General features: G+C 45.9%; 1 protein-coding gene across 1 annotated transcript in view; it reads right to left on the reverse strand.

Moving 5' to 3' along the window:
* Positions 1 to 19,059: 19,059 nt before the first annotated feature.
* PLPP4 (phospholipid phosphatase 4) overlaps positions 19,060 to 27,354 on the reverse strand; it is a 127,035-nt gene continuing 118,740 nt past the window's right edge. The window contains exon 7 of the mRNA XM_065894167.1: positions 19,060 to 19,609. Within this exon, the coding sequence (XP_065750239.1) occupies positions 19,410 to 19,609 (200 nt within the window). The 3' untranslated portion in view covers positions 19,060 to 19,409. The remainder of the gene's footprint in view (positions 19,610 to 27,354) is intronic.

Here is a 27,354-nt window from a genome sequence, read left to right on the forward strand (position 1 = left end):
CTGAAGGAATCACTGGACCTCGTGAAGGGTTCATGTGCGGAACACCATTGATGGATTCATTTTCCAACTGCTTCATCGGTTCCTTTTAAATGCGTGAGGCTAATAAAGATTGCTTGCCATTCGGTGATTTTTCTCCTGGCCCCTTTTTGGTAGCCCACTTGGAGACATCAGTCACACAGCTTCCTCACTTACATCACAATCTAAGGTGGGAACAGATTCTGGAGAGAAGTGGGCTGCAGCTGCCTCTGTGACTGCAGGGCCTCTGCCTGAAAACACATGCGTGTGAGACAAACAGGCAGGGCCCCAGAGAGGCCCTGGGCAGAGGGCAGTGAGTTTCCACTTTCTCTGAGTCCTCTGTGGGAAAGTTCAGAATACTCCTGGTTTCCACAATAGTCCTGCTTTGTTTTCCCGCCTCCTAAAAATGGAATTACCTCTTCCTCCTCTCTCTCTCAGCTTCCTTCCTCCAGATCTTTGTAAAATTGCTGGTTTAAGGTCAGCTTCCTGCAATAAGATACGAGTTCCAAAAGGGAAGTGTCTCCTTTGCCCTCTGCTGTATCCCCAGCATGTCTGGAAGTGCCTGGCACTAATAGATACAGACCAAATCGTTGCTGAATGAATGAGTGACTCTTCACTTTTCAACTTCAGCTCTCACCTCTGTGGGGACGACTCCAGCCTCAGACTTTCTCCTAAACAAAATCCCGCATCTCCAGCTGTTTGTCTGCATTTCTTTCTGCTGCCTGCTCACAGGCAACATGCTTGCAACAGAGATCTTTTTCTTTCTCTCCAAGCCAGCATCCCCAAATGACCTTCCTCTTTCTGCCAGCAACACCATCATTCACCCAACTCCCGTACCAAACTTCAGTGTGGGGCTGCCCCCCTCTCCTTCTGCGGACCCCAGCTTGTCCTAAAGCCTGCTTACTTGTTCACGGCAAGGTCTCCAGCCGCCTTCCCTTTTTTATCAATCCCAGTTGCATGGTCTAACTCAGAACCTCATTCCCTTAGATTTACCCTCTTACAACTGCCTCCTAACTGGTCTCATTGCTTTCCTCACCCATGGGACAATTTTCCTCCAGATCAGTATCCCCCAAATTCTTCATTCATCTGCCACTTCTCTAACCTAATCAACAGTCATCAGCCACTCTCCACTGCCTACTCTTTTGAACCTTGGCATTCAGAGTTCTCCATGGTCACCCTTTAAATCAGATGTCCCCAACATTTTGGGCACCAGGGACCAGTTTCATGGAAAACAATTTTTCCACGGACCAGGGTGGACTTATCCATCCCCTTCCAGCAAGTCACTAGCATCCTGCAGGGCATGTTACAACAGGCAACAACTTCCAGAGAAATGATGTGATAAAGGCATGGTCATTTAGAGGATGTGCTTCGAGCAACTGCACAGGCAACATCCCGTGGCCCTAAGGAAAGAAGCGGATATTTCTACAGGGGGAGTGCGGATGGGTCGTGATGGTCTGGGGCTATGGGAGGCTCCATTCCTGGGGAAAAGAAGAGTCCAGGAGATCCAAACTAATTGTTGTTGTTGGTGGTGGTGGTCGTGTGTGTGTGTGTGTGTGTGTGTGTATGTTAACCAACTTCTTAGGAAGAAAAAACTGCAGTCAGAAATTAGAGCTCAGAGATACAAAAGACCCCGAATAGCCAAAGCAGTCTTGAGGGAAAAAAAACAGAGCTGGAGGAATCAGACTCCCTGACTTCAGACTATACTATAAAACTACAGTAATCAAGACAATATGGTACTGGCACAAAAACAGAAACATAGATCAATGGAACAAGTTACAAAGCCCAGAGATAAACGCACACACCTATGGTCAATTAATCTATGACAAAGGAGGTAAGGATATACAATGGAGAAAAGACAGCCTCTTCAATAAGTGGTGCTGGGAAAACTGGACAGCTACCTGTAAAAGAATGAAATTAGAACACTCCCTAACACCATACACAAAAATAAACTCAAAATGGATTAGAGACCTAAATGTAAGACTGGACACTATAAAACTCTTAGAGGAAAACATAGGAAGAACACTCTTTGACATAAATCTCAGCAAGATCTTTTTTGATCCACCTCCTAGAGTAATGGAAATAAAAACAGAAATAAACAAATGGGACCTAATGAAATTTAAAAGCTTTTGCACAGCAAAGGAAACCATCAACAAGACGAAAAGACAACCCTCAGAATGGGAGAAAATATTTGCAAAGGAATCAACAGACAAAGGATTAATCTCCAAAATATATAAACAGCTCATGCAGCTCAATATTAAAAAAACAAACAACCCAATCCAAAAATGGGCAGAAGACCTAAATAGACATTTCTCCAAAGAAGACATACAGATGGCCAAGAAGCACATGAAAAGCTACTCAACATCACTAATTATTAGAAAAATGCAAATCAAAACTACAATGAGGTATCACCTCACACCAGTTAGAATGGGCATCATCAGAAAATCTACAAACAACAAATGCTGGAGAGGGTGTGGAGAAAAGGGAACCCTCTTGCACTGCTGGCGGGAATGTAAATTGATACAGCCACTATGGAGAACAGTGTGGAGTCTCCTTAAAAAACTACAAATAGAATTACCATACGACCCAGCAATCCCACTACTGGGCATATACCCAGAGAAAACCATAATTCAAAAAGACACACGCACCCCAATGTTCATTGCAGCACTATTTACAATAGCCAGGTCATGGAAGCAACCTAAAGGCCCATCGACAGACGAATGGATAAAGAAGGTGTGGCACATATATAAAATGGAATATTACTCAGCCATAAAAAGGAACGAAATTAGGTCATCTGTAGAGACGTGGATGCATCTAGAGACTGTCATACAGAGTGAAGTAAGTCAGAAAGAGAAAAACAAATACCGTATATTAACGCATGTATGTGGAACCTAGAAAAATGGTACAGATGAACCAGTTTGCAGGGCAGAAATTGAGCCACAGATGTAGAGAACAAACGTATGGACATCAAGGGGGGAAAGCAGCGGGGTGGTGGGGGTGGTGGTGTGATGAATTGGGCTATTGGGATTGACATGTATACACTGACGTGTATAAAATTGATGACTAATAAGGACCTGCTGTATAAAAAAATAAAATAAAATTTAAAAATTAGAAAAAAAAAGAAATTAGAGCTCAGACACATAGCCTGGCACATAAGTAGTCTCAATAGGAACTGCACCTAGTTCTCCTCCCAGAGGTGCAGGTTCAGACGTTCTCCTTGGTACCTCCATGATGTCTTTAGCAAGGACCCAAGTATGTAGATACAGCATCTGGGTGGACCCTGTTAGTCTTATTAAATCAAGATTCTGAAAGTCATAGCTGCTTAAACCAGGTTAATTGCTACAAATTCTGTCTTAATAAGGCTTCTTTTTTTCTGAGTGGAATACAGGATATAAAGAAAAAATATGGATCCTTTTTGTTTTTTCCGTGGTTTGAAACTCAGGGCAGACATATCTACAGACCACATTAACTGGGTACAAGACTTTGTGTCAATACAGGCATCACCCCCAGGGTGATTTTCCCCAGGGAAAGGCTTTGGAAAGCTTTCTTAATGTGAAGGTGCTGTGACACTCTTCAGCCAGCCTTGGGAATTGCAAATGCAGCCCAGAGATGGAACTGCAGTTTACCTTCTTTAAAAAGATGGAATCCCAACACTTGTAGCTGAAACTGCAAAGAACTAACAGTCATCATGCAAGTCCATTTGATGGTAATTAATATTTATTATTTTTACTGCTTTGTGGAATTTCCTCAGACTTGTTTTCATCCTTTGAGCTAATTTCTCTTTATTCTCCACCAAACAGTTTTTAAGTTCCTGTTCCAACTTACACAAGTCAAACAGTGACACTCCAGTGGTCTATCCTCTGACTTGACTAGGAATCAGTTCCAGGAGCAAACTACATGCTGGAAAGAAACACTATATCCCAGCAAGGATCCTGGAACATATGATATAATAAGATTACAGTGGGGATGGGCTGGAGTTGAGCTTGAAGGCTAGAATATAGGTAGACAGGGAGGACAGATGTGGTCTTCCTGATTGGGGGTGGGGGAAGGAGTATAGCCTAAGAAAAGCCACCTCTAATGACAAGCTCTCCCATTGACTGTCCCTGCGGCATAAAGGCACCATCTTTCATGTGCATCTTATGTAGGCTAAGGGCCCAGGACAAAGACAATACATAGTCCAAATTAGCATCTGTTATCGCTCCTTAGAAAAGAATGACTAGGAAAAGGGTGGGCCAATATCAACAATGGGAAAGAGGAAGAATTTTTTAAGCCAGGCTTAGGTGGATATCAATGTGGGAGTCCTGGACAGAGCTCAGGGCAGGGTCAGCCTGTGTGTCTCTACTGTTCTCCCCGACGGTGGAGTTATTTATGACTGTCTTCCCGCTGAGTTATAATCTCCTCCCACTACAGGGTCCTATTTTTCATTCAACTGCTTATTTTCTGTTGAACTGTTGGGGCAGAAACAGTGCAAAAATGCACCCAGAGACTGGGAAACTGAGAACGTCTATTTCAGGTCATGACAAAGTAACTGGTAGCAGACTTATCTTCCCACCATGAGCTACTAGAAAACCAAACAGAAGAATATGTGAAACAACTGTTTTCAGACACTGGATAACAGGCAGCGTAAGAATGTGATCCCTAGAGAAGGGAGATAAACAAGGTGAACAAGGTAAGCTCTACAATCACCTTGGTTTTCTGCCTGGAGGCACTTTCCAGATCTCAGTGCAGGGAGACAGATCCCAAGCAGAACACAGCAATCTTGCTGAATTGAAGAGACAGAAATCATAGTTCGGAGAGACTGAGGCAGCTTTTCAGGGTAGAGTACTGGAGAGGAAGGAACTATGGATAGCAAGAGCTCCAGAAGCCTGTCTAGGTATCCCTTTGAATCTGACTGGATATTAAGCTGTGTGTTTTTAGAGTGAAAACTCCATGGGACTGGGTAAGGAACAGCAACCTGTGAACTGTGAGATGAACAATTCCCAGAGCTTACATAGGGCTGGGAGACACTTTAGTTCCACCAGCCAGAGTGGAAAGACCACAGTGAATACCCAGGGTATTTAATAGAGGTTTTACAAGGGCCACAACATTTAGTAGGTCTAACTAGCCTTCGAATAAAGGCTACTTTAGGATCATTCTAATAAAACTTAAAACACAAAGGATCTTCCAAAGGAACAGTTTGCTCTTCAAATAAGTTGACTGCCTGCCAGAGCAAAGACCAACTCTCTTTAAAGGAAGGCGACAAAATGTATATGCTCAACAAGGTAAAATCTACAGTGTCCAGCATACAATTAAAAATTACTGAACAAGTCATGAGGCAAGGATGGTGGCCTATAACCAGGAGAAAAATATTAGTTCATAGAAATAGAGAGTAAGAGCCTAAATCCTTTAGGTGTATTTTTGTCTCTTATCCAAATTCTCCTTTTCATAATTAGCAACTCACTTTACTCCTGTCAGACTCTTTAAATACAAAGCCACTCCTGTTTACCTACCATCTGACGTGCTTGACAGGTAATTAACTAAAAATTTACAACAAGTCCTCAGAGGCCACCTGATAGCTTCTGCCTTGGAAGAAACAAAGGCTGGGCTTGCACGGGTGAGATAAAGAAAAGTTGCTCATCCCCAGCTGTGACAATAATAAATACTAGATAAATTCTTTCCAGGGAGGTGATGCGCCAACTTCCTTTTCAGCTTCTCTGGGCTTTGTAAAATTGTCTCCCACTCCTACTTCCCCACAGTGCCTACAGTGATTTCAAAGCCAATGAATGAGAACACACCTAGCAAATATTGGCAAGAGCCCAAAAGATGAAAGTAGGGAAAAGCAAAATGAGACTCTATTTGGACTGTACCTCAGTTTTCTCTATTATTCTTGGGGAACTGTGCCAAATTGTTTCTTTACTTTAACAAGTACATTGAAAAGCAACCCAACTTTCAATCACTATGATCTTACACATAGCTACCTAGCACAGCCTGCAGAAAGTGGCAGTCGCCAAGTACACAGGATATAGAGTGCGAAGAACAGGTGGGAGAAGGACATTTTTTCCATCTCAGCTTCTATGCGGTAGTTTAGGAACTTAGCTTTTGCTTAGCTTCATTTAACCAAGTAATCAGTTCAAATTTAAGCATTTATTTTAAATGTCATCCACCCTGACCACCACCACTGGCACACACACAAGGCTCTTGATGTGTAGATTTTGAGTGTGAAAGCAAATCTCTAACCCTAAGAAGGATGTTTGTTTGTCCCCTCTTTGACACTGAATTGCAGGGCCATTCAATAGTTCCAAATGTTATTATACTATACATCCTGGAGTTGAAGTGGCTTCTGCTGTGCCTCTTAGTCATGTCACTGTGTGGGTAGCGGGGTTCTGGCCAACAATGACCACACACAGTTTGGGCCTGAGTGACTTCTACAGCCATCTCACTGGGTTCTGAGAGCTCTCCAGAGCTGACAGCACAAGGCTAATTAGAAAGGCAACTCAAGTAATTCGACGAGATAACGAGGGGAAATGCCTGTGATTTAACTTTTACCTACTATTGTTCCCTGTGGGGTTTTGGAAGGGAAGTAATCACCTCCTCATTATTGCAAAGTGTTACTTGATGTGTTTTGTGGTTGCTGCCATATTTGTTTCTTCCTCTGAACTCGCCAGGAGCCTGAGTTACAGGCGTACCTCCTTTTATTGCGCCTCACAGCTATTGCGTTTTTTTCACAGATTGAAGGTTTGTGGCAGCCCTGCATCCAGCAGGTCTCTCAGCACCATTTTTCCAACAGCATTTACTCACTTCATGTCTCTGTGTCACATGTCAGTAATTCTCATGCTATTTCAAACGTTTTCATTATTATTTTTGCTATGATGATCTTTGATCTGTGATCTTTGATGTTATTGCAAAAGATTACAACTCACTGAAGGCTCAGATGATGGTTAGCAGTTTTTAGCAATGACGTATTTTTATTAATTAATTAATTTTTGCTGTGTTGGGTCTTGGTTTCTGTGCGAGGGCTTTCTCTAGTTGTGGCAAGTGGGGGCCACTCTTCATCGTGGTGCAAGAGCCTCTCACTATCGCGGCCTCTCTTGTTGTGGAGCACAGGCTCCAGACGCGCAGGCTCAGTAGTTGTGGCTCATGGGCCTAGTTGCTCCGCGGCATGTGGGATCCTCCCAGACCAGGGCTCGAACCCGTGTCCCCTACACTAGCAGGCAGATTCTCAACCACTGCGCCACCAGGGAAGCCCCGTATTTTTAAATTAAGGTATGTACCTTGTTTTTTACAGTACACAGTATAGTGTAAACATAATATTTATATGTATTGGGAAACCAAAATATTTGTGTATTGCAATATTCACTTTATTGTGGGGGTCTGAAACTGAACCCACAGCATATCTGAGGTCTGCCCGTATTTGTTCCCAAAAGGCTTGAGCTTCTCTTAGGTATCCCATTAAGATCACCTCAATTTCCAAGTGTCGAACATGAAACACAGACTCTAAGCAGTAAGTTAGTCTTACATTTTTCCCAGTGAATGAATTCCCATAGACACACCCTGCATGTGTCTGGTCTCGGCTTGCACATCTCCAGATAAGGAACGCACTACCTCACTTGGAAGCCCATTTCTCTACTAAGAAAGTTCTTAAAATGGAACTGAAGTATCTCTCCTACTTACTGGTTCTAATTCTTCCTTCTCACGCAAGAAACAGTCTACTCAGGCTTCCAAATGATGGCTCTTGTGTTATACTCTGCTCCAGCCCCTTCAACCGTGCCCCAAACCCGGTCAAAGCCCAAGTGTCCTCCCCTTGAGACAGTGACACTGCAATAGAATTCTGACCCTCTCAGTTTTTCTTTTCCCCTCTTTTTCTATTTTTTTGTTTTTCCTCTATTCTTCCTTCCTTTTGTCCTTTTTCCTTCCTTCTCTCCCTCCCTCTTTCCTTCCTTTCTTACTAAAAAGCGTCAGACAGAGAAAGACAAATACTGTGTGATACTACTGAAAAATACAACAAACTAGTGAATATAACAAAAAAGGAGCAGACTCACAGATATAGAGAACAAACTAAGGGTTACCCGTGAAGACAGGGAAGGGTGGAGGGGCAACACAGGGGTAGGAGATTAAGAGGTGCAAACTATTGGGTATAAAATAAGTTACAAGGATATATTGTACAACACAGGGAATACAGCCAATATTTTATAATAACTACAAGCAGAGTATAACTTTTCAAAATTATGATTCACTATACTGTACACCTGTAACTCCTATAATATTGTACAACTATACTTAAATAAAAACACACAAGGGGCTTCCCTGGTGGCGCAGTGGTTGAGAGTCCGCCTGCCGAAGCAGGGGACGCGGGTTCGTGCCCTGGTCTGGGAAGATCCCACATGCCCCAGAGTGGCTGGGCCCATGAGCCATGGCCGCTGAGCCTGCGCGTCCGGAGCCTGTGCTCCGCAACGGGAGAGGCCACAACAGTGAGAGGCCCGCGTACCGCAAAAAAAAAAAAAAAAAAAAAAACACACACACACATATATATAAAGTTGAAACATTGTTCAGAAACGCCAATCACGTGCCTCTAGTATTCCCCAAGTCTCTTTGGAAGTACTAGACTCAGATCTGCTAATGTGGTAGCTCTCTTGCTCCATAAAAATAGATTCTTGGATCCTAGTTACTCAAAGAAGCATGGTGGAAATGTTGCTTTGGGATCATACTTTTTCCAGAATGTCAGCCTCCGGCACCCACTTTTCATTTCACTACACATCTCCTGAGCACGAAATAGAGCCGAGAGTCAAGAAATCACTTGGTTCAATTCAGATGACAAACTTTGGGTCGCATATAGCAGCTGAGAGAAGAAACAGAGTTTTATGCACGTGAGGCCTTCTGCTGAGCGTGCCGAGCCCGCACACCACAGCACAGGGTGAAGGCGCGGCCTCCAAGCGCACACCAAGCTCGGTGACTCCTTCACCCACTAAATGTGGTGCTTCTCTTTTCATAAGCGTAAACTGAGACCCTAGAAACTCCCCACCTGCCTGCAGGCGGATATGTCATTCACAAATCAAGGCAAGTGTCACAACTCTTCATGGAAAACTAACATCATACTTGTAAAAAGAATTCTCAAATGGTATTTAATGTGTTTCATCATTGCTTGTGATACTGATGGTGTATTAACTTACTTTCTTCTTGTTTCTTTGGAAAACAAACTACGAGGACTGCCTTTTCTCTTCATATCACATCAAAGTAAGTGTGGATTTAAATGTGTAGTTATGGATTAATATACACATATTTGGAGAAATTGGACAGCTGTATCCCAACATTTTCTAAAAGGACATAGCAGGTATTAATAACAGGGAAAAATTGTGGCTCTGGGCCACCAGCCGGAAATGGAAGTCGTAGCCCAGCTGCATGTACACACTCAGGCCGATGAAGGAAGGCTCTGGAATTCTAACCAGCGTGCTGAGGTGCTCTGCATTCAGCCTGCATCACCCAAGACAGAAAACAGCGTGTTGATGAGGGAGAAAGTTGAATGACACAAAGCTCCACTGGACAGGCTCCAGGCATCAGCCAGGAGAACGGAGTGCCACGGCTGGCTTGAGGGCCGAAGCTGAGCCAGAAATAGGACTAGGAGCAAATGAAACTCATAAAAGAAATGCAAGGCTCAGACAGACACACACTCGAGAGAAAGGAGACCAGTGCGCAGGGAGGAAGCGGGCACTGTTTGTGTTTCGGGGCTTTGTGGTTACTGGCCCTTGCTGAAAGCAGTGTCCATTTTGTTGGTCACCTGGGATGCAGAATGAAACAAAACCTGGCTAAATAGGAAAAGGGAACTGACTGGTTCAAGTGACTAAAAAGCCAGGGGCAGGACTGGCTTCTGGAACAGATGGGTCGAGAGGCCCAGGTAGTGTCACCCGTTTCACTTTCTCTGTCTTTGGGCTCTGATTTCCTCTGTGCGGGCTCCACCTACAAGCAGAAGCCCTCTTCTGCTGCTAAGATGGCTGTAGCTGTTTGAGGCTCCCATCGCATCCTCACAGCAGTCTCAAGCAAAAGAGAACTTCTCTTTTTCAGTGGTTCTCACAGAAATCCTGAAACTGAGTCTTGGCAGCTCTGATTGGTCTACTTCGGGCCACATGTCCATCCCTCAAGCAGAGCTGCCCTCTAGCAAATTATTTTCTGGGACTAAGATGAGCCAACTTCCTTGTTTCGATGTCTTCTCTGCTCTTCTTTTTCTTTTTCATTTATTTGTCAAATTAGTTACTCACTCTTTGGGGCAATTTTCATTACCTACTGGAAGGCACAATGCTCCAAAGAAGGGAAGATGTGTTTATGAACTGCGCTAAGAACGCTGCAGTGTACACACCCCAGACCTTGCCTTATCTTCTCCCTGACATGACTCAGGTTGTTGGCTGGTCTCCTGCACACCCCAGATCCTCCTCATTAAAGGATGAAGCCACTGTATTCTTAGTCTAACTTGCGATCATGGCTTTAACCCAGTGTAAGTTGAAGGAAGAGAAGAGACTAAGCCCTATGAGAGACCCATCGTCCTTGGGATTTAGAGAAGGACAGAACTTTAGAAGTCGTCTAGTTCAAAACTTCATGGTGGGTGATCGCTAACGGTCCCTTTCTCCAAGATTAGTCAGTAAGAAAAAGTAAAAATTAGAGTCAGCATTTCTCAGGTACTTGTCAGCTGCCAAGTACTTTTACCTACAGGCTTTACATGCATTGAATTTGTTTAATTCTCATGTAATCTCTCAGATGAATACTATCATTATCACCATGTTACGGATGAAGAAACTGAAGGTAAGAGAATCTAGGTAACTTGCCCAAGGCCACATGGTACAGGTGAGATATAAATCTATGGGTATGAATCTGTGTTTGAGCTAAGATCTGAATAATTCTAGAGGTGTCACTCTTACACACTCAGCTATAGTTTTTCAACCCAAACTGAGTAGGACTGAGTTAACAAATATATAGGGAGTAATGGACAATATTCTGAAAGACAAAAAGTCACATACCTGTACAATGCCACTGAGCACACACCTTCCACTGAAGTCGGGGTAAGACTTGGAAATTATGAACTTAAGTGGGCAATACATGTCAAGTTACTTTATTTTCTTTAACTCAAATTAATTTTGATTCTGAGTCCCCAACCCAATCCTTCTGGCGTGGCAAGGAATCCAGGCCCAGTGAGTTGGGGCCTGTCCCTACCCAGAGCTGGGGATCTTACACAGAGGAAAATGCTTAGGGGGGTCCATGGCTTCCAGTCCTTGCCAACCCACTCACTGCTCAAACCCATGTGGCTCCTCCGGTATAGAGATTCTGCTGCCTTCTTACAGCCCCAGTATCTGTCAATCTTGGTTGAGGTTGAGGGCTCCAACCAGGCAGATCGCACAGCCAAGCCTCCACTGCTCTCCCACATTACCCAGGAGGCTCTCTTCTCATCATTGAGACCATCATTCTCAGTCTCCACCGAATGTGAGCTCCACACGTACAGGAACGTTTGTTTTGTGTACTGATGTCTCCTCAACGCCTAAGCCAGAGCTCAACACGCAGACTTTGCTGCTTCTGCTCCCCCGCCCCCAGAAAGCCCTTCCTGCCTCCCTGTCCCCCCGGAAAACCCAACACTGTCCCCACAGTAACCTAAGGCCATCAAGAGAAACAGGTTCTCGGGACCTGGGGGAGAAAGAAACCCAGAGTACAGAATGATAAAGGCTTTCATTCTTTTTGATTCCCCCTGCAGCAAAGACAGGACCCAAACTAATATCTGAATAAATCACCCTACCCTTCGTGGACACGCCAATGAGATTTCAGCACTGTTTACCTATGTTTTAGCTGTTGGGAAAAAGAGGAAAGACATGAGTGTGAAGACAATTATAAAGATTTCAAAGGTCTTTCTTACTGAAATGACGAAGTTTGAGAAGTTCCTCTCTCCAGCCCCAGGATAATGAGATAGCACTCGTACACTTAGAGGGATTTCTCTCTCTTCGGTGGAACAAAAGAGATCAGCTTTCAATGTGGGGGAGACTGATGAAGTTCTCTACAAACTGCCAGGCTCAGCACCATCAATGCACGTGGAGGGAGAGAGAGGGAGAGAGAGAGAGAGAGAGAGAGAGAGAGAGAGAGAGAGGGAGGGAGGGAGGCAGAGGTACCTGGCAGAAGGAAAGATAAGTGTAGAAGTCACAGACGTACACCAGTGTACAGAAATGCAGAAAAGACACTCTGAAGTACATAGAGACAGAGGAGAAGGAACCACCAAAAAGAAAATAGCAAGAGTTAGAACACACCAGTGCTGAACTTCAAATTAAATGCTCTATCATTCCCCAGACTTAACTAATTTCACATTAAAGTAGTAGCTATACCACTTAGGCACCTTGAGAAAAAATGATTTCATTGAATGAGCTGTCTCACTGCAAACCTGCTTCAAGGTTCAGCCACTTAAAGAAATAATATATTTGCTGTCCTTTGCCTGCCCTCATCTCCCAGGCACTTCTCCACATGTACAGGCAGACTTCGGAGATATTGTGGGTTTGGTTCCAGACCACCACAATAAAGCAAATATTGAATACAGCGAGTCACTTGAATTTTTTTGGTTTCCCAGTACGTAAAAAGTTATGTTTACACTGTTCTGTGGTCTAAGTGTGCAACAGCATTACGTCTAAACAAATGTACCTATCTTAATTTAAAAATGCTTTATTGCTAACCACCAATCACAGATCACCATAAAAATATACTAAAATAATAATTTGAAATATTGCAAGAATTACTAAATGTGACAGATACGAAGTGAGCAAGTGCTGTTGGAACAATGGTGCCGATAGACTTGCTCGAGGCAGGGTTGCCACAAACCTTCAATGGTGGGAAAAAAAAGCAGAGCTCAATAAAACAAGGCATGCCTGTACTTGGTGTTTTGAATTTGCTCTCTCATAGCCCTTCAGGTATCAAATTAAAAACTACTCTGTCCTCTCCTTTTCTTGTCTTTCTGGCAAATGCCCCTTGGTTTTGTAAAAGATTAATAACAGAAGCCTCAATTAAATAGAGTTGGGAGACCAGAAGGGGGAGCTATCACACCCTGTGAGGAGAGCAGAGTCCAAGAAGAAGAAGAAAGACTCTTCTTTCCTGGCAAGGACCCAGCCAAGTGGAAAGCCATGACCTTTTGTTTACTGTGGCCCTCCCAATTTCCTTTCCCCCTCTACAGAAGTGTTCTCCTTCCTTTGCCATGGGGGGACTTGCCCGTGGCTTGCTGTAGTTGCAGACCCTGAACTGCAATTCTCTGCTGATCCTAAATAAACCCATCTTTGCTGGAGAAATACGTGGTGGTCTATTTGCTTCAGGTCAACAGTTTACAGATATGTTTTAATCAATAGGCCTGCAGCTCTAAGTGCACAATGGACAGCTTCTCGAAAGATCTCTGTAAATCAAATTGTAATATAGCAGCACTATTTACAACAGCCAAGACATGGAAGCAACCTAACTGTCCATCGACAGATGAATGGATAAAGAAGATGTGGTACATATACATACAACAGAATATTACTCAGCCATAAAAAAAGAATGAAATAATTCCATTTGCAGTAACATAGATAGACGTAAAGATTATCATACTAAACGAAGTAAGCCAGACAAAGACAAACATCATATGATATTGCTTATATGTGGAATCTTAAAAGAAAGGACACAGATGAACTTATTTAAAAAGCAGAAATAGACTCACAGACACAGAAAACAAACTCGTGGTTACCAAAGGGGTGGGGGGGGGGGGAAGAGGGATACATGAGGAGTTTGGGAGTAACATATACACACTACTATGTATAAAATAGACAACCAGCAAGGACCTACTGCATAGCCCAGGGAACTACACTCAATATCCTTTAATAATCTATAATGGAAGAGAATGTAAAAAAAGAATATATATGTTTATATATAAGTGAATCACTTTACTGTACACCTGAAACACAACATTGCAAATCAACTATATTTCAATAAAATTTTTAAAAAATCTAATTTTAATAAATTATATTATATGAGGATGGGTTGGGGTATTAGTGTGATGATCAATACTTAGGTTAAGAAAAGAAGGCTTTTGTTAAGTAGATTGGTTTGCTTTGTTTAATGTAAATAACCTCCTTCAAGGTATCTGGGTTTGGTTGCTACGTTTTGTTGCTATTTTTACTTCTCTCTCCACAGCTCAAGTGTGATAGCTTTGAACCTTCTGAAACACTTTCAGGAGAACAAGCACCCTGTATTCTATAAGAAGGGAAGGCTGGTAGATTTTCTTTTATTCAAGCTGGCTCTTAGGGAACTGTGGAGTAATTGGAATGACACGGGACTAGGAATCAAGAATTCTCTCGCTTTTAGTTGTGTCACCTCCACCTCAAATAGGTAACCTAAATTTGATAAGCCAACCTTGGAGGGATAATGGTGAGAAAAAATAAGAGGATGTGCCCATTCTTTAATTCAGCAACATATCAAGGGTCTCCTCTGTGCTGGGCCCTGGGGACAGAACTGTGCATGACACAGAGGGGTCCCTGCTCCCACCAGACCTATACTCTGGTGAGGGCAGAAAGGCTGCAGTAACAGAGTACCACAAACTGGGTGCCTTAAACAACAGAAATGTATTGTCTCACAGTTCTGGAGCTAGAAGTCCAAGATCAAGATGTCAGCAGGGTGGGCTCCTCTGAGGGCTATGAGGGAAAGGGTCTGTCCCAGGCTTCTCCCCCTGGCTTGTGGACGGCCATCTTCACACAGTCTGCCCTCTGTGTAGGTCTATCTCCAAACTTCCCCTTTTTAAAAGGACACAGGTCATCCTGGATTTGTACCCACTTTAATGACTTCATTTTAACTTGATTACCTCTGTAAAGAGCCCCTCTCTTTATAAGGTCACATCATAAGGTACTGGGGGTTAGGACTTCAACAGATGAATTTTGAGGGATGCAATTCAACCTGCAAGAGTATATGAATAATATAACTGTGACATGAAGGAACTTAACAGGAGAATCTGAGAGAAAAATAATTGTGTGTGTGTATGTGTGTGTGTCAAGAGGAGTAGAGGACTGGTGTGGTGAGGGATGCTCGGAGGAGGAGGCATCTGAGACCAGAAGAAAGAGAAAGAGCCAGGCAAGGAGGAGCCCAAGCAGAGCTGCTGGGTGCAGAGGGCACAGGGATGCAGAGGGAATAAACTGCTCAGCTGGTGTATGAACAGAGGGGAAGGAGCCTGGAGCAGACACGCAATGAGGTGGGTGGATCTCAAAAACAGACAGAAGTCAGAAACAAAAACCTTCGTATTGTGTGGTTCTATTTATATGACATTCTAGAAAAGGTACAACCTTAACAACAGAAAGCAGATCCATGGTTGCCTGGGGCTAGGGACAGAGGAGGGCGTGGTGAGCAGAGGAGAAAAGGAAACTTCCAGGAGGAGGGAGCAGTTCTGTATCTTGCGGTAGTGGTTACACAACCGTGTACAATGATCAAAACTCAAAAAGCTGGATGTTCAAAATAGGTGAGGTGTATTCTACATAAATAATATCCAAATAAAAAAAGAACACATGGTTATGATGTGATTTCTTCTGTGTGATACTTACAGGATTTAAGCCATGTTAAGAAGTAGCTCAAAATGGAGTCACAGCAGCCAACCTAAACGTCCATGTAGTTGTTTTGAAACGGCTGCTGTAGGACTGCGAGTGTCTTAGAGGGATAAACTAAGAGCGGTACTGAGATAAGAAGTCTGATGCACCACGGACATCACTGGAACACAAGGAACAACTGGTAAAGCCAAACCCCTCCCCTGTTGCTCCTTAAAAAGAGACCCCACGCCAAGCGGCTGGAAGGCCCTTCTGCTGGAAGGACCTGACTCCAGGCTGCTGGGAGCTGTTCAAGATGGAGCTGCCCAAGGCCCTGTGACCTGTGCCTGACCTGGGACCTTCGCTTGTGCTGAGACGCCTCCTTCCCGGACTTCTCCTAGGAGGGCTCGTTACCCCCTTTTTCTATTTTCCCTACTCCGTCTGACCTGTGTTGTGTGCTGACTGGGTGCGATAAACCGTGTGAGTTGTGAATTAAATACTGACTATATTTTGTACATCTCCAGGGTCATGATTCTTACCTGGCCTCAATGCTGGGCCCTGCAACACACACACACACGCATGTGCACACACATGGATACTCTGGCTCCCGAGTGGATCATGGATTGGGGGGCAGAGGTGGACGTGGTGATGCAGGTAGGAGGCATCACAGCAGTTCGGGTGAGAGAGGGTGACCCCTTGGACTGGGGCGGCAACAGCAAAGGAGGGGAGGAGCCGGCAAGTGAGGAGTGGCAGGTGTGAGGTGCATTTTGAAGGTAAAACCAAGAGGAGTTGCTTATGCATCTGACGAAGGGAATCGGGGAAAAGACACCATCAAGGGAGATACTTGGGACTCTGGGGCTTCAGCAGATGAGTTGATAGCGGCCCTACAGGACACAGTACACAGCACTGACTGAAATATCAACCAAAAATAAAACGTGATAGCATCCGAGATCTTTCACTCCCAGAATAGAGGACACCCTGAGAACAGCCCCATGGCACAGTCCCCTTCTCCCCTATCCTGTTCTCAGGGAAAAAGGGAGGCAGGAGCAGGGCTCCCAGCCACAGCGCTTGAGAACTGCTTGTGGGTCTTCACTCGGATTCCGGGTCCCTCCTTCCCCTCTAACTCAGGAGCTACAGGGTGGTACCAGGGAATCAGTCATTAAGAGAACAAGGGGGTCTTCCCTGGTGGCTCAGTGGTTGGGAATCCGCCTGCCAATGCAGGGGACGCGGGTTCGAGCCCTGATCCAGGAAGATCCCACATGCCGCGGAGCAACTAAGCCCGAGCGCCACAGCTAGGGAGCCTGCGCTCTAGAGCCCGCGAGCCACAACTACTGAGCCCACGTGCCACAACTACTGAAGCCCGCGCACCTAGAGCCCATGCTCCGCAACAAGAGAAGCCACCGCAATGAGAAGCCCGCGCACCGCAACTAGAGAAGACCCCGCGCGCAGCAACAAAGACACGACACAGCCAAAAATGAAATACTAAAATAAAATAAAATAAAATGAACAAGGAAACCACCCCACCCCCGTGTACAGGTAACCTGAGGACCTGGAGAAAGGCGACAAGGGAAAATGCTGGGGACTCTCCCTTCCAAGCCCCCTTACTTCTGGGCTGGCCACAGGACAGAGGACACAGCGCTGGCCAGTGTAGAGGGACTCTCAGCACGTTCACTCCGGGAGGGAAGAAGAGTCTCGCGGAGCACAGCTTTCAAGCTGGGCTCCGTTTGCACCGTCTGCAGCTTGCTTTGCCAGAGACTGAATTAGTAACCCCTCACATCCAAAACAGACCGGGGTCTGGGAAGCAAATGCCTCCATTCTTGGCCGTTTTATTAGTGCCTTGCGATGTTGCATTTCCTTCACCTTAATGGAGCGTGAAATTAAAATATATGGATCCGCAAAAACACCTGCCTTTTGTGAACAGGCTCATACTGTTAATTATGTCTCCGAAGGATCCTGCCATACACTTCAGGTTATTACGTCCTTTGTGATTTTAATTACAATTTAATGAAAGCATTTACACGGCCTGTCTTAGGACTTTCAACTGAATAATCATCAGCGTTAACAATGCTCTGTTCTTTGTTACTTTTCACAGTCCTTCCATTTATCTTTAAATGTGTTTATATTAAATTTACATTTCATGGTCCAGAATTTTGTCATTATTAACTGAAGTGTAACTCTCACTTTCATTCTGCTTGCTATGCAGAGTATGGGGAAAACTGGAATCAAAGAAGTATACGGGCTGCATTGGGTGTTCTTTTTCTAAACAGCAGGTAGCAAAGGCTCCTTTTCCTGCGTTTTTATTTTTGACTTTATTTTGAAAATTATGAAATTTTTAGTTAGATCAGAATATTGTTTAAAATTTTACATGAATTTTGGCTCTGGGTTTAAAATGATCTCATGAATTGCTACGACTTAGCTTTTAAAGTATCTCACATGTGTTTTCAAAGTTGCTTGTGAGTGTAACTGCTGCAATTTTAAAACATCTGACTTTGGAAGGATGTCACTTCAAGACTTCCCCTCCCCCGACCCCCCAACAGGATGGTGGCTCCCTGGCTCAGTGCAGACACAGGTTTGGAAGGACCACAGCTGCAGGTCTGCACTGGGGCTCATTTGATAAGATCTTCACACACTCCCAGGCTAAGCCCGCAGTGGACGTGGCTGATCAAAGACATCCTGATGGTTCCAACCGGCACACCCAGGGCAGAGCTATGCAGGTGACCACCTGTACAGTCTTTCCAAATGCAGTCTGTTCCATGGACTGCTGGAAAGTGACAGTCTTCAGACACCAGAAACGCTTCCCATCGCAGCAGGCCCAGGAATCTGGAGAACCACTTGGTGCGCGTGATCAGAACTGAACGGAGGGACGCCCGCTGCTTTGAAGAGAACCAGCTGGCCGAGGAGTGGCAGGCTCTGTACTCAGACTAAAAACGGTTCTCGACTGGCCGCTTTTAAACAGTTCGAAGAGCCGAGCAAGAGACAGCATACTGCCGATCGTGCTCCGGCACCTTCTGCCCGCGCCCTCTCATGCTGTAACGCCACCTGCCAGATAGGAATGGGGACTTGCGACCACCACCTGAAGAAGCTTTCAAGCACTGGGATCCTACAGGGGAAAAACGCCTACCTGGAGGCTGCTTCTTACTTCATCGTCACCCAGCCGTTCCCTTGAAAGGGTATGGTAGCCAGGGCCCTCAGAAAACTGCAGTGACCCCCTCCCCATACTTGGAATCTCTATTTTCATCGTGTTTGGTGGAAGCCTATGCGTGAGCTTCTTCATCTCACTTCCTTCTAGATTCAACGATTCAAAAAGCCCTGGAGATACTAAGGCTGCATCTCCAAGTTGCAAGTCCATTTCAGAGACATAAGCTGTGGCCGACTGCTGTGAAAGTTCTCAGCCTTTGCCCCAGCTCAGCACCTAGAATGACCACAGCCAGAGCAAGCGCTGGGCCAGATGCTCACGCGGCGGCCGACGTGAGACTCACTGCGGCCCCGAATGACTTGTGCGCTGAACGGCCAATGCCACGTCTTCCAGGTGCGACATTTTATTATGCTTTACAACCGTGAAATCATAGGACGCTGGCTGCGATAGAAAACATTTCAGATGGAGGAATCGACCAAGCTGTGCCCGCCCACCCTTGCAGCCTCCTTCCAAACCCACAGGTCTCTCAGAGAACGTTCCTGGGTCCTTCCCTTGCAAATTCAGGAGAGCTGAAAGTAGACATTTAAAGTAGCAGGAACACCGTCGGCAAAATGGAAGCAGGAGGATAACTTGGGTAAACAACTGATGAGGAGCACACTACAGAAAACCTCTTCTACTGTGTTACGATAGGTGGTAGAGCGTGGCCTGGGCTCAGCGACCATCCTCCGAGGTCCCAGTCATACGGGGCCCTCGGTGATCCCCTCAGGGGGCAGGCTGGGTGCGCTGTCGGCCGTGGGCCTCTCATCTTTCTTCAGCGACGGCGGGACTCGTAGGCTGACGTAGGGTTTGTGACAAGCTGTGTTGGCCAGAGGCGGGTAGTGCTGTCTGTAGCAAATGTAGGCAAAAATGAGGCCAATGACTCCACCAACAAAAGAATCTAGGACAGAAGAGCAAAACCGGGAGAAACGCGTTACGATTCATTCAAATGTGGCCAGTTATGTTTTCCAGAAAGCACTTTTCCTACCGGCTGCAATGACTGGTATGCTGATTGGGCCCCCTGAAAGACTAAAGGAGAGAGAAACCTCACTGGATCTATAGATCCTGTGGCCTCCGCAAACTCTTATCATTTTTAAGCTTAAACATCCCTTTTAAGTGTGTACTTGAGTCTTCTCCTTATATAATATGCAGCCGAACATAGCATGAACTCAGATTTGCATTCTTGATTTTGAAAATCAATTCCAAGTTCTGGAAGAATTCCGGCCATCTCCATGGGATCTGGATACCCTCGGGGGCTGTCATTTCTTTTCCTTTAGCAAGTTCCCACTGGACTCCTGCAATGCTGCCGGTGCACCACAGAGACCCAGTGGGGCTTCACAGTCAGTGATTTCCCAGGGATGAAATGAAACTTCTGAGTCACAAGGTGAATGAAACATTTTATTATACACCAGCATTGGCAAACTCGACAGTCCCGGTGGGAGGGGCCCAATGCCGCCAAAAAGCTGCAGATTTTATCAAGTTGGAGGGCGCTGGGGGGGCAGACAAGGCAGGAGAGGGTATCTGCAGGTGAAACAGGCCTCTTCACCACCTCTATGGCGGCCCCTCGCCAAGAAGGGCATTCAGCTGGTTCCCAGTAGAGACCCCATGAAAGCAGCCCATCCCAACAACCTTCACGGTGTGTGTTTGTGTGTGTGTGTGCACGTGTGTGTCGTGTGCACGCGTGCCCTTTAAACTGACTATGGGTTATTCTTGCCAAAAAGATCCTAAAATAATGGAAGACCTCCCCTGACAAGAGAAACTCTGCACTCTCATGAGGGTCGCTGCCAGGCTGAACTGTCAGCCTCCATTTGGGGGTTTCCACTTTCACCTGCATTACCTTGTTGAATCGCCCACACCTGCTATGGGCAGGGAGCATCAGCCCCATTTTACAGAAGAAATTCAGGCTCAGAGAGGCCAGCAGAACTTTCCACGGCCCCACCCCTTGTTAATGATGGAACTGGCCTTGAACTCTGGCGTCCCGACTCTGGCCTGCACTGCTTCTCGGGGCTGTGCTCGAACCCTGGCAGGTTCATCCCAGGCTTTCTGTTGTCCCAGCTTTCAGAACACCGCAGGCCATGACTGAAGGGCGCCTGGGTTCAGATGGGGGACAGCAGCTTTCCTTTACCAGTGTCGGGGACGTTAAGTCTCCAGACCCTTCCCAGTAAGCAACACACTGTGTACTGACCTCAGTTTAAGTCACAAGCTGACTCTCCTGTGTCTCCTGCAGGGGAATTTGGGGTGGCTGTCAAAGAAATATATCTTCCAAGAAAACAAACTGTTCACCGCTTAGATATCTGCACCCCACTTATCAGCCCTTTTGTGATAGGTATTCTGGCTCCATCTAGAATAACTGGTATCATCTTTGAGGAAAAGGACAATATTTTGGTATTTTATTATCTTTTGAAGAATTGCTTCTACCTTCAGCATTTTTACTAGACTAAGAGTAAAACGTTTAAAATCACTATAATAAATAGCTTTAAGCTCTTTTAAATAAATATAGTAATTTAGTGCATGTAATTTTATTTATAAACAGCATCAAAACAGGTAAGGAACACAGGCATTCCTACGATGGCATAATGAAGGTCCACTGTGTGCAGAACAGGTGCCCAGACCCTGCTCTGGCATCTGAGGGTGGACACAGCTGCTAGTGATGGTTTCCCAAGTGCAAATACTGGGTTGGCCAAAAAGTTTGTTTGGATTTTTCCATAACATCTTATTCCATAACAATAGATGAGGTTATCCGCCTGATTAGACGCCTTCCCACTGCTCTTAGGGACTTGATTAAGCCCCTACGGCCTTCAAAACCACATACCTGGTCCTGCCGACCTCCCAGCCACCCCCGTCCCCTCACTCTGCTGCAGCCACCATCTTCCTTCTGTTTCTCCAGTGTGTCTGCTTCCTCCCCCTTCTCCCCTTCAATCCTGGGAACCCCTTCCCTTCATCTCACCTATTCAATTTCTACTCATCCTTCCAAGCTCAACTCAACATCCTTGTGCAAGGATGCATCACCTGACCTCCAGACTAGACCCTGTCTCCCAGGGATACACTTTCATTAGCCCCCGGGGGATAAGAATGGCAAATCGTACCGAGCTGTGCAATGATGTAATGTTTAACACTGGACTCTACACTCCACCAGGGCAGGGGCTCTGTCTGGGTCACTGGCTGCTGATTCCTCAGTGCCTGGGACAGCACTTTGCTCACCTCACACAGAATTAAGTTGGCGGAAGGAAGTGGATGAATGAATACGTGCACAGTAACTGGGGGCTAGATTCTGGTTACTGTCCTGTGGTGTCCTGTGTGGGCCCCGTTCCCTCTCTGGGCCTCAGTTCCCTCATTAGGAGCAAGTGCGTGGCTGCTGAGAGGCCTTCTCATGTGAGTGTCCCAGGAATTTGGTCCCCAGGGTCAGCCTACTGAGACTGCCTTCAGATCATTTGGAAGCTGCCAAGGCATATTCAGAAAGTAGGTCCTATCCCTGATTGGGATAAAACATCTCTTACAAACAAAGGTCATTCTAACAGGTCAGAGAGAGAATGAATAACTGTAGCTACTTCCTCTCCACAGGAGCGCAAACGCGGTGCGACTGTAGCCACCACCTGGCAGAAAAGCGAGGAAAACAGATGAGTGGCCACTCAGCCCTGGTGAGTAGCCTCCAAGGTAGGAGGGGAGGAGAGGACCATCGGAGAGAGACATCAGTGAGACCCAGGGGCCCATCCTTGCTCCCAGAGCAGGCATCTGGGGCCATGGTAAGGTATCCAGCATCTACTCTCACCCCCGGCCTGAGAATCCTCCCAGCTGAGGAATCCTCGACAAAGACGCTGCAGCCCTGACCAGGGCAAGACTGCACCTCGGAGCCTCAGTCTCCCTAGCTCTCAGACGCAAATCTCAATATCCACGTCATTGAGTCGTGACAATGATTTAATGAGAACTGCTTCTGAGCAGTATATCCCAGAGCACAACACAAAACAAGACCTTAAGATACATAGTCTAAAAAAATAGTGTCTATCACTGTTCCTCTGTTCCTCTCTGGCACTACTGGGGCCTTGCTAGTCCTTTCCCATCCTTCTTCTCACACACCAACTCAGCGTCCACAGTTGTCATCTCTTTAGCATGGCCAAACTTTCACAGCATTTTAAATAAACACGTGAACTTAAAAAACATTTGTCACCCAAGAAACTGGCAAGTGATATGTACTATGACTTCCTCAGTGGAGTCACGAGGCATAATTAACGCGATTAAATCCAATTCCTTAAACTGAGAAACTTCACACAGCCTGTGGCCAGCAGCCTGTGAAATGTGCCAGGGCTTTTTCCAGTTCAAGGTCTTAGAGTCACACTATTGTTTTGTTTTTCCAACAGCCCCAGAGAACAGCCCCACAGAGTGTTATTTTTATTAGTATCTGAAATGATCCAGGACACCTGCATTTAAGCCACTGACTACTGAACAGACCACACAGCAAAACCTACAAATAATGCCATTTGACTTTCTATTTTCTGTGACAAGGCATTTTATTAGGTGCATCACTGACCAGAAGACATCAAATCATTCTGAGTATATGTTCCCCAGGCTGACTGGTGCGGCAGCAAGCCAGAGAATGGTGATTGCTGTCAATGTTGTTTTCCCATTTAATGGAATGAGTAAAAAGTGGTATCATAGGTGCCACCACAGTTATCAGAAGTAACCAGGGCAATGAAAGGTCGAGCGAAGGCGTCTTCTCAACAAAGTCATCCGGGGCTTTGTTCATCACAAAGGTGGTGAACAAGATTTACAAAATGACTTACTTTATGAGAGAGAATGCCACCAAGTGCCACTGGATGAAATCACATTCACGTTCTATAGAGTGTGTGCTCACAGAAAAGCAGGCAGGGGACAAGTGGGCCTTTATTAGGGAAAGAAACTACTTGGGTTTGACTTCACCCCAAATATGGTAGCATGGGACAGGGTGGGGCTGTGATTCAACGGGGGCATATGTGGAGCTCCGTGTCCCCGGAGTACACACGCTGCAGTCTCCTCACTCAGCCTTCATGTCATTCATCCGTCACGTACGCTGCACGGGGATCAGGTGTCAGGCGTGATGCCCGGTCCTAGGACACGAGGCTGAACAAAACAGACACGTTCCCAGTCCTACGGGAAGTGACAGTCTTATCAGTGAGCTGCAGCTATAGTGCGCGCCATGAGGGAGCAGGTGGGTCTGTGAGATCAGCCAGAGAGTGGCCTGGCTTGTCCGGACCGGGGAGTTTCACTGAGGACAAGACCCACCAGCCAGCCCTGCAGGACAACCAGGTGTGAAGCCGGGGGAGGGGAAAGTGGAGGCAGGGAGGACAGCGCAGTCTTCTAGGCAGAGGAAGGAAGGGGCGTGGCAAGTCTGAGAAACTGAAGGAAGGTCCACCTTCTCTCAGGGGGTGGTGTCATTGTAAGTCTATAGGATGTAAGTTGACTAGGCTTCTGGTGTGGGCTGGAAAAGAAGGGTGTTCCACGTCCCCTCAGCCTGGACCAGGGTCCCCACTGGCTCTCTGGGCTGCTGCCCGTGCACCTCTCAGCCCACATCTACCTCTCGGTGTTGACTCCCCCCTTGACTGCCTCACCTTCATTTCCCCAGAGCCCAGCAAACATTCAGTAAATGTTTGGTGAACTGAGATGCACTGAACAACATTTACAAGATGCACTAAAGAACAGACACCACCAGCCACAAAAGGCCACATATTGTGTGATGCCCAGAATATGCAATGTCCAGAAGAGGGAGATCCAGAGAAAGAAAGTAGATCCATGGCTGGAACGGGCTGCAGTGGATGGAAGACATGAACATTTTCTGGAATTAGATGGTGGTGATGGTTGCTCAACTCTGAAGATACTAAAAACCTTTGAATTGTGCACTTTAAAAGGGAGAATTTATGAATTATGAGTTATGAATTATACCTCAACAAAGCTATTTAAAAGGGGAGGTTAGAATCAACACCTAGTATGCTCCAATGGTAGTAGAAAGAGGGCTAGACTTTGAATCAGGCAACTTGGATTTGAATCCTTACCCATAAAATGGGCATGACCCCAACCCCTTCTTATGAGGTCAAAGGACAGGAAAGGGTCTCATGGAGTCTGGCCTACTGAGGTGACAGCCCTGCTCACCTGCTCCGACACAAACAAGCAGAAAGGCTTCTGAAGATGTGCTGTCAAGTCCTTGGGAGGAACACAGCCCTCTCTGTTGCCATGGCAACCTCCAACATCTTTGTGGATGTGTGGTGTGACTTGGGACCTTGTGTGCCTTGGGCTCTATGACCCAAGACCCTAGGGTAAATACCAGCTCTGGATAACTCAACAACCTCACATGATTGTTTCTGTTCTTTTTATTCGACTACTAATGAAGCGTCCTGTTTTTGTGACTTTGACTTTCTATAAAAGAACTTACATAGCACAGAGAATGCACAATCCACCTGGCACACTGTAAGCTGGCAGGGCAGAGCCAAGTCTGTCTACCTCAATACTGTGCCTCCATCAGAGAAAGCCTGGGACACAGGCAACATAGTGAATGAGTGAATGGATGAACTGTGAAGTTCACTTCTTTTGTTCCTTTTTGAAGAGGAAGAACTTGCAAAGAATAATTTTAGTAAAACCAGTGTATAGAAAAAATGATACTAGTAAGAAAGGAATATGATTTAGTCAAAATCATTCATTCATTCGCTCCACACATATTTATTGAGCATTGTTATGCATCAAGAATCGTTCCTCCAAAAGATATGCTGAAGTCCTAACCCCCAGTACCTCAGAATATAGCCTTATTTGGATATAGAGTCCGTATAAAGATGAGAAAGTTAAAATCAGATCAGTAGAATGGGCTCTAATCTACTACGACTGGTGTCCTTATAAAAAGGAGAAATTTGGACACAGGGACAGACACACACGGAGGGAAGATGATGTGAAGAAACACAAGGAAAATACCACGTAAAGATGGAGGCAGAGACTGGAATTATGCTTCCATAAGCCAAGCAATATCTGGGGCTAATAAGCTGGAAGAGGCAAGGAAGGCTCTTTCCCGTACAGGTGTCAGAGGGAGTGTGGCTGGCCAACACCTTGATTTTCCGCTTCTAGCCTCCAGGACCATGAGACGATTTCTATTCTTCCAAGCCACTCAGTTTGTGGAACTTTGTTACAGCAGCCCTAGGAAACTAACACAAGTACCTACTAAGTGTCATGCCAACAAAAGAGACACAAATCCCTGCACACAGAGTATATTCTAGTACAGAGCTCAGCAAACTATGTGCACCATTCATTTACATGCTGTCTATAGCTGCTTTCACGCCACCATTGCCAACTTGAGTAGCTACAACAGAGACTGTATGACCCACATAAAGCCTAAGATATTTACTATCTGACCCTTTACAGAAAAAGTTTGCAGACTCCTACTCAAGTAGATAAGACCGGACAATAATCAATACTAAGAAATGACTTAGTTTGTCAGATGGTGGTAATAAATGAGCAAAGGCGATTGCCAGACGGTGGTAATAAATGAGCAAAGGTGATTGTCAGACGGTGGTAATAAATGAGCAAAGGTGAGAGCCACAGGGAGTGTGGTGGACGGGCTGCGATTTCAGCAGAATGGTCACTTAAGACGGCCTCACTCGACCTAAGATTAGGAGGGGGAAGGGAAGGAGCCACACACACATCTGAGAGAAGAGCATTCCAGGCACGGGAGAGAGCCAGTGCAAAGGTCCTGAGGTGGGAAAGCACTGGCATGAACAAGGAGGGGCAGTGCAGAATACTAACAGGGAGGCAGGAACCAAGGGACCAGATCTTAATGCCACTGCAGGACCTGGGCTTTGACGCTGACAGCAATGGGGAGTGACCAGGGGCTTTTCGCGGAGGTGAGGCACCACATGTGACAGGGCTTTGAAGGCTCGTTCTGGCTGCAGTGTGAGGGGCAAAGGAGGAAGGAGGGAGAATGGTAGCAGGGCTTCAGCAATAATCCAGGCAACAGGTGAGGGTGGACTACAGTGGGAAAAGGAAGTTGGATTCTGGAACTATTCTGAACAGAGCCAACAGAAGAAACTAGAGAAAATCACAGAAAACAGAGGAGTGCATTCCCTCAAATAAATGAAGCCAGGTGGTCAACGAGACTTGGGAGCAGCCCAAACCTATCTTCCCTGGGAACTAAGGAATGAGGGACGCCAGGGCAGAGGGCAGAGGGCCTGGCTGAGAAAGCCTCTCTTGAGGCCCAAAGCTCCCTGTCCAGTGGGTTCTGATTAAAAGGGAGGGGGCGGCCTGGGGCTGCAGACCGCTCGAGCCCTCTCTCGGGGATGCCCTGGGTATGAAGGCAGAGATGGGCAGACTCATGGGCAGTCAAGGCTCAGAGGTCCCCAGACCCCAAGCAGCATTTGGCAGCTGAAGACAAATGTGAATGCAGACGCCACCACCCAGGACAGCTGACTGCAGAGGGAAGATGAGGGGAGATCAGTTCACTCAGGACGGAGGATCTCGGAGGGAGAATCTCAGTGTTCCTGTTCTATGTAAGGCTGGTGGGTTTTGGTGGGAACAACGGTTTCATTCCAAAGTCTCCTTTTCAAGTCACTTCATTTAGAAAATTTAGAGATTGGTTCTGACAGCCCAAGGCAGGGAGGCCTGGTGAACAGTGTGTGTCCCTCAACTGTGTGTGTGTGT

Source organism: Phocoena phocoena, chromosome 16 (assembly GCF_963924675.1).
Source record: "Phocoena phocoena chromosome 16, mPhoPho1.1, whole genome shotgun sequence".
Classification (NCBI taxonomy): Eukaryota; Metazoa; Chordata; class Mammalia; order Artiodactyla; family Phocoenidae; genus Phocoena; species Phocoena phocoena.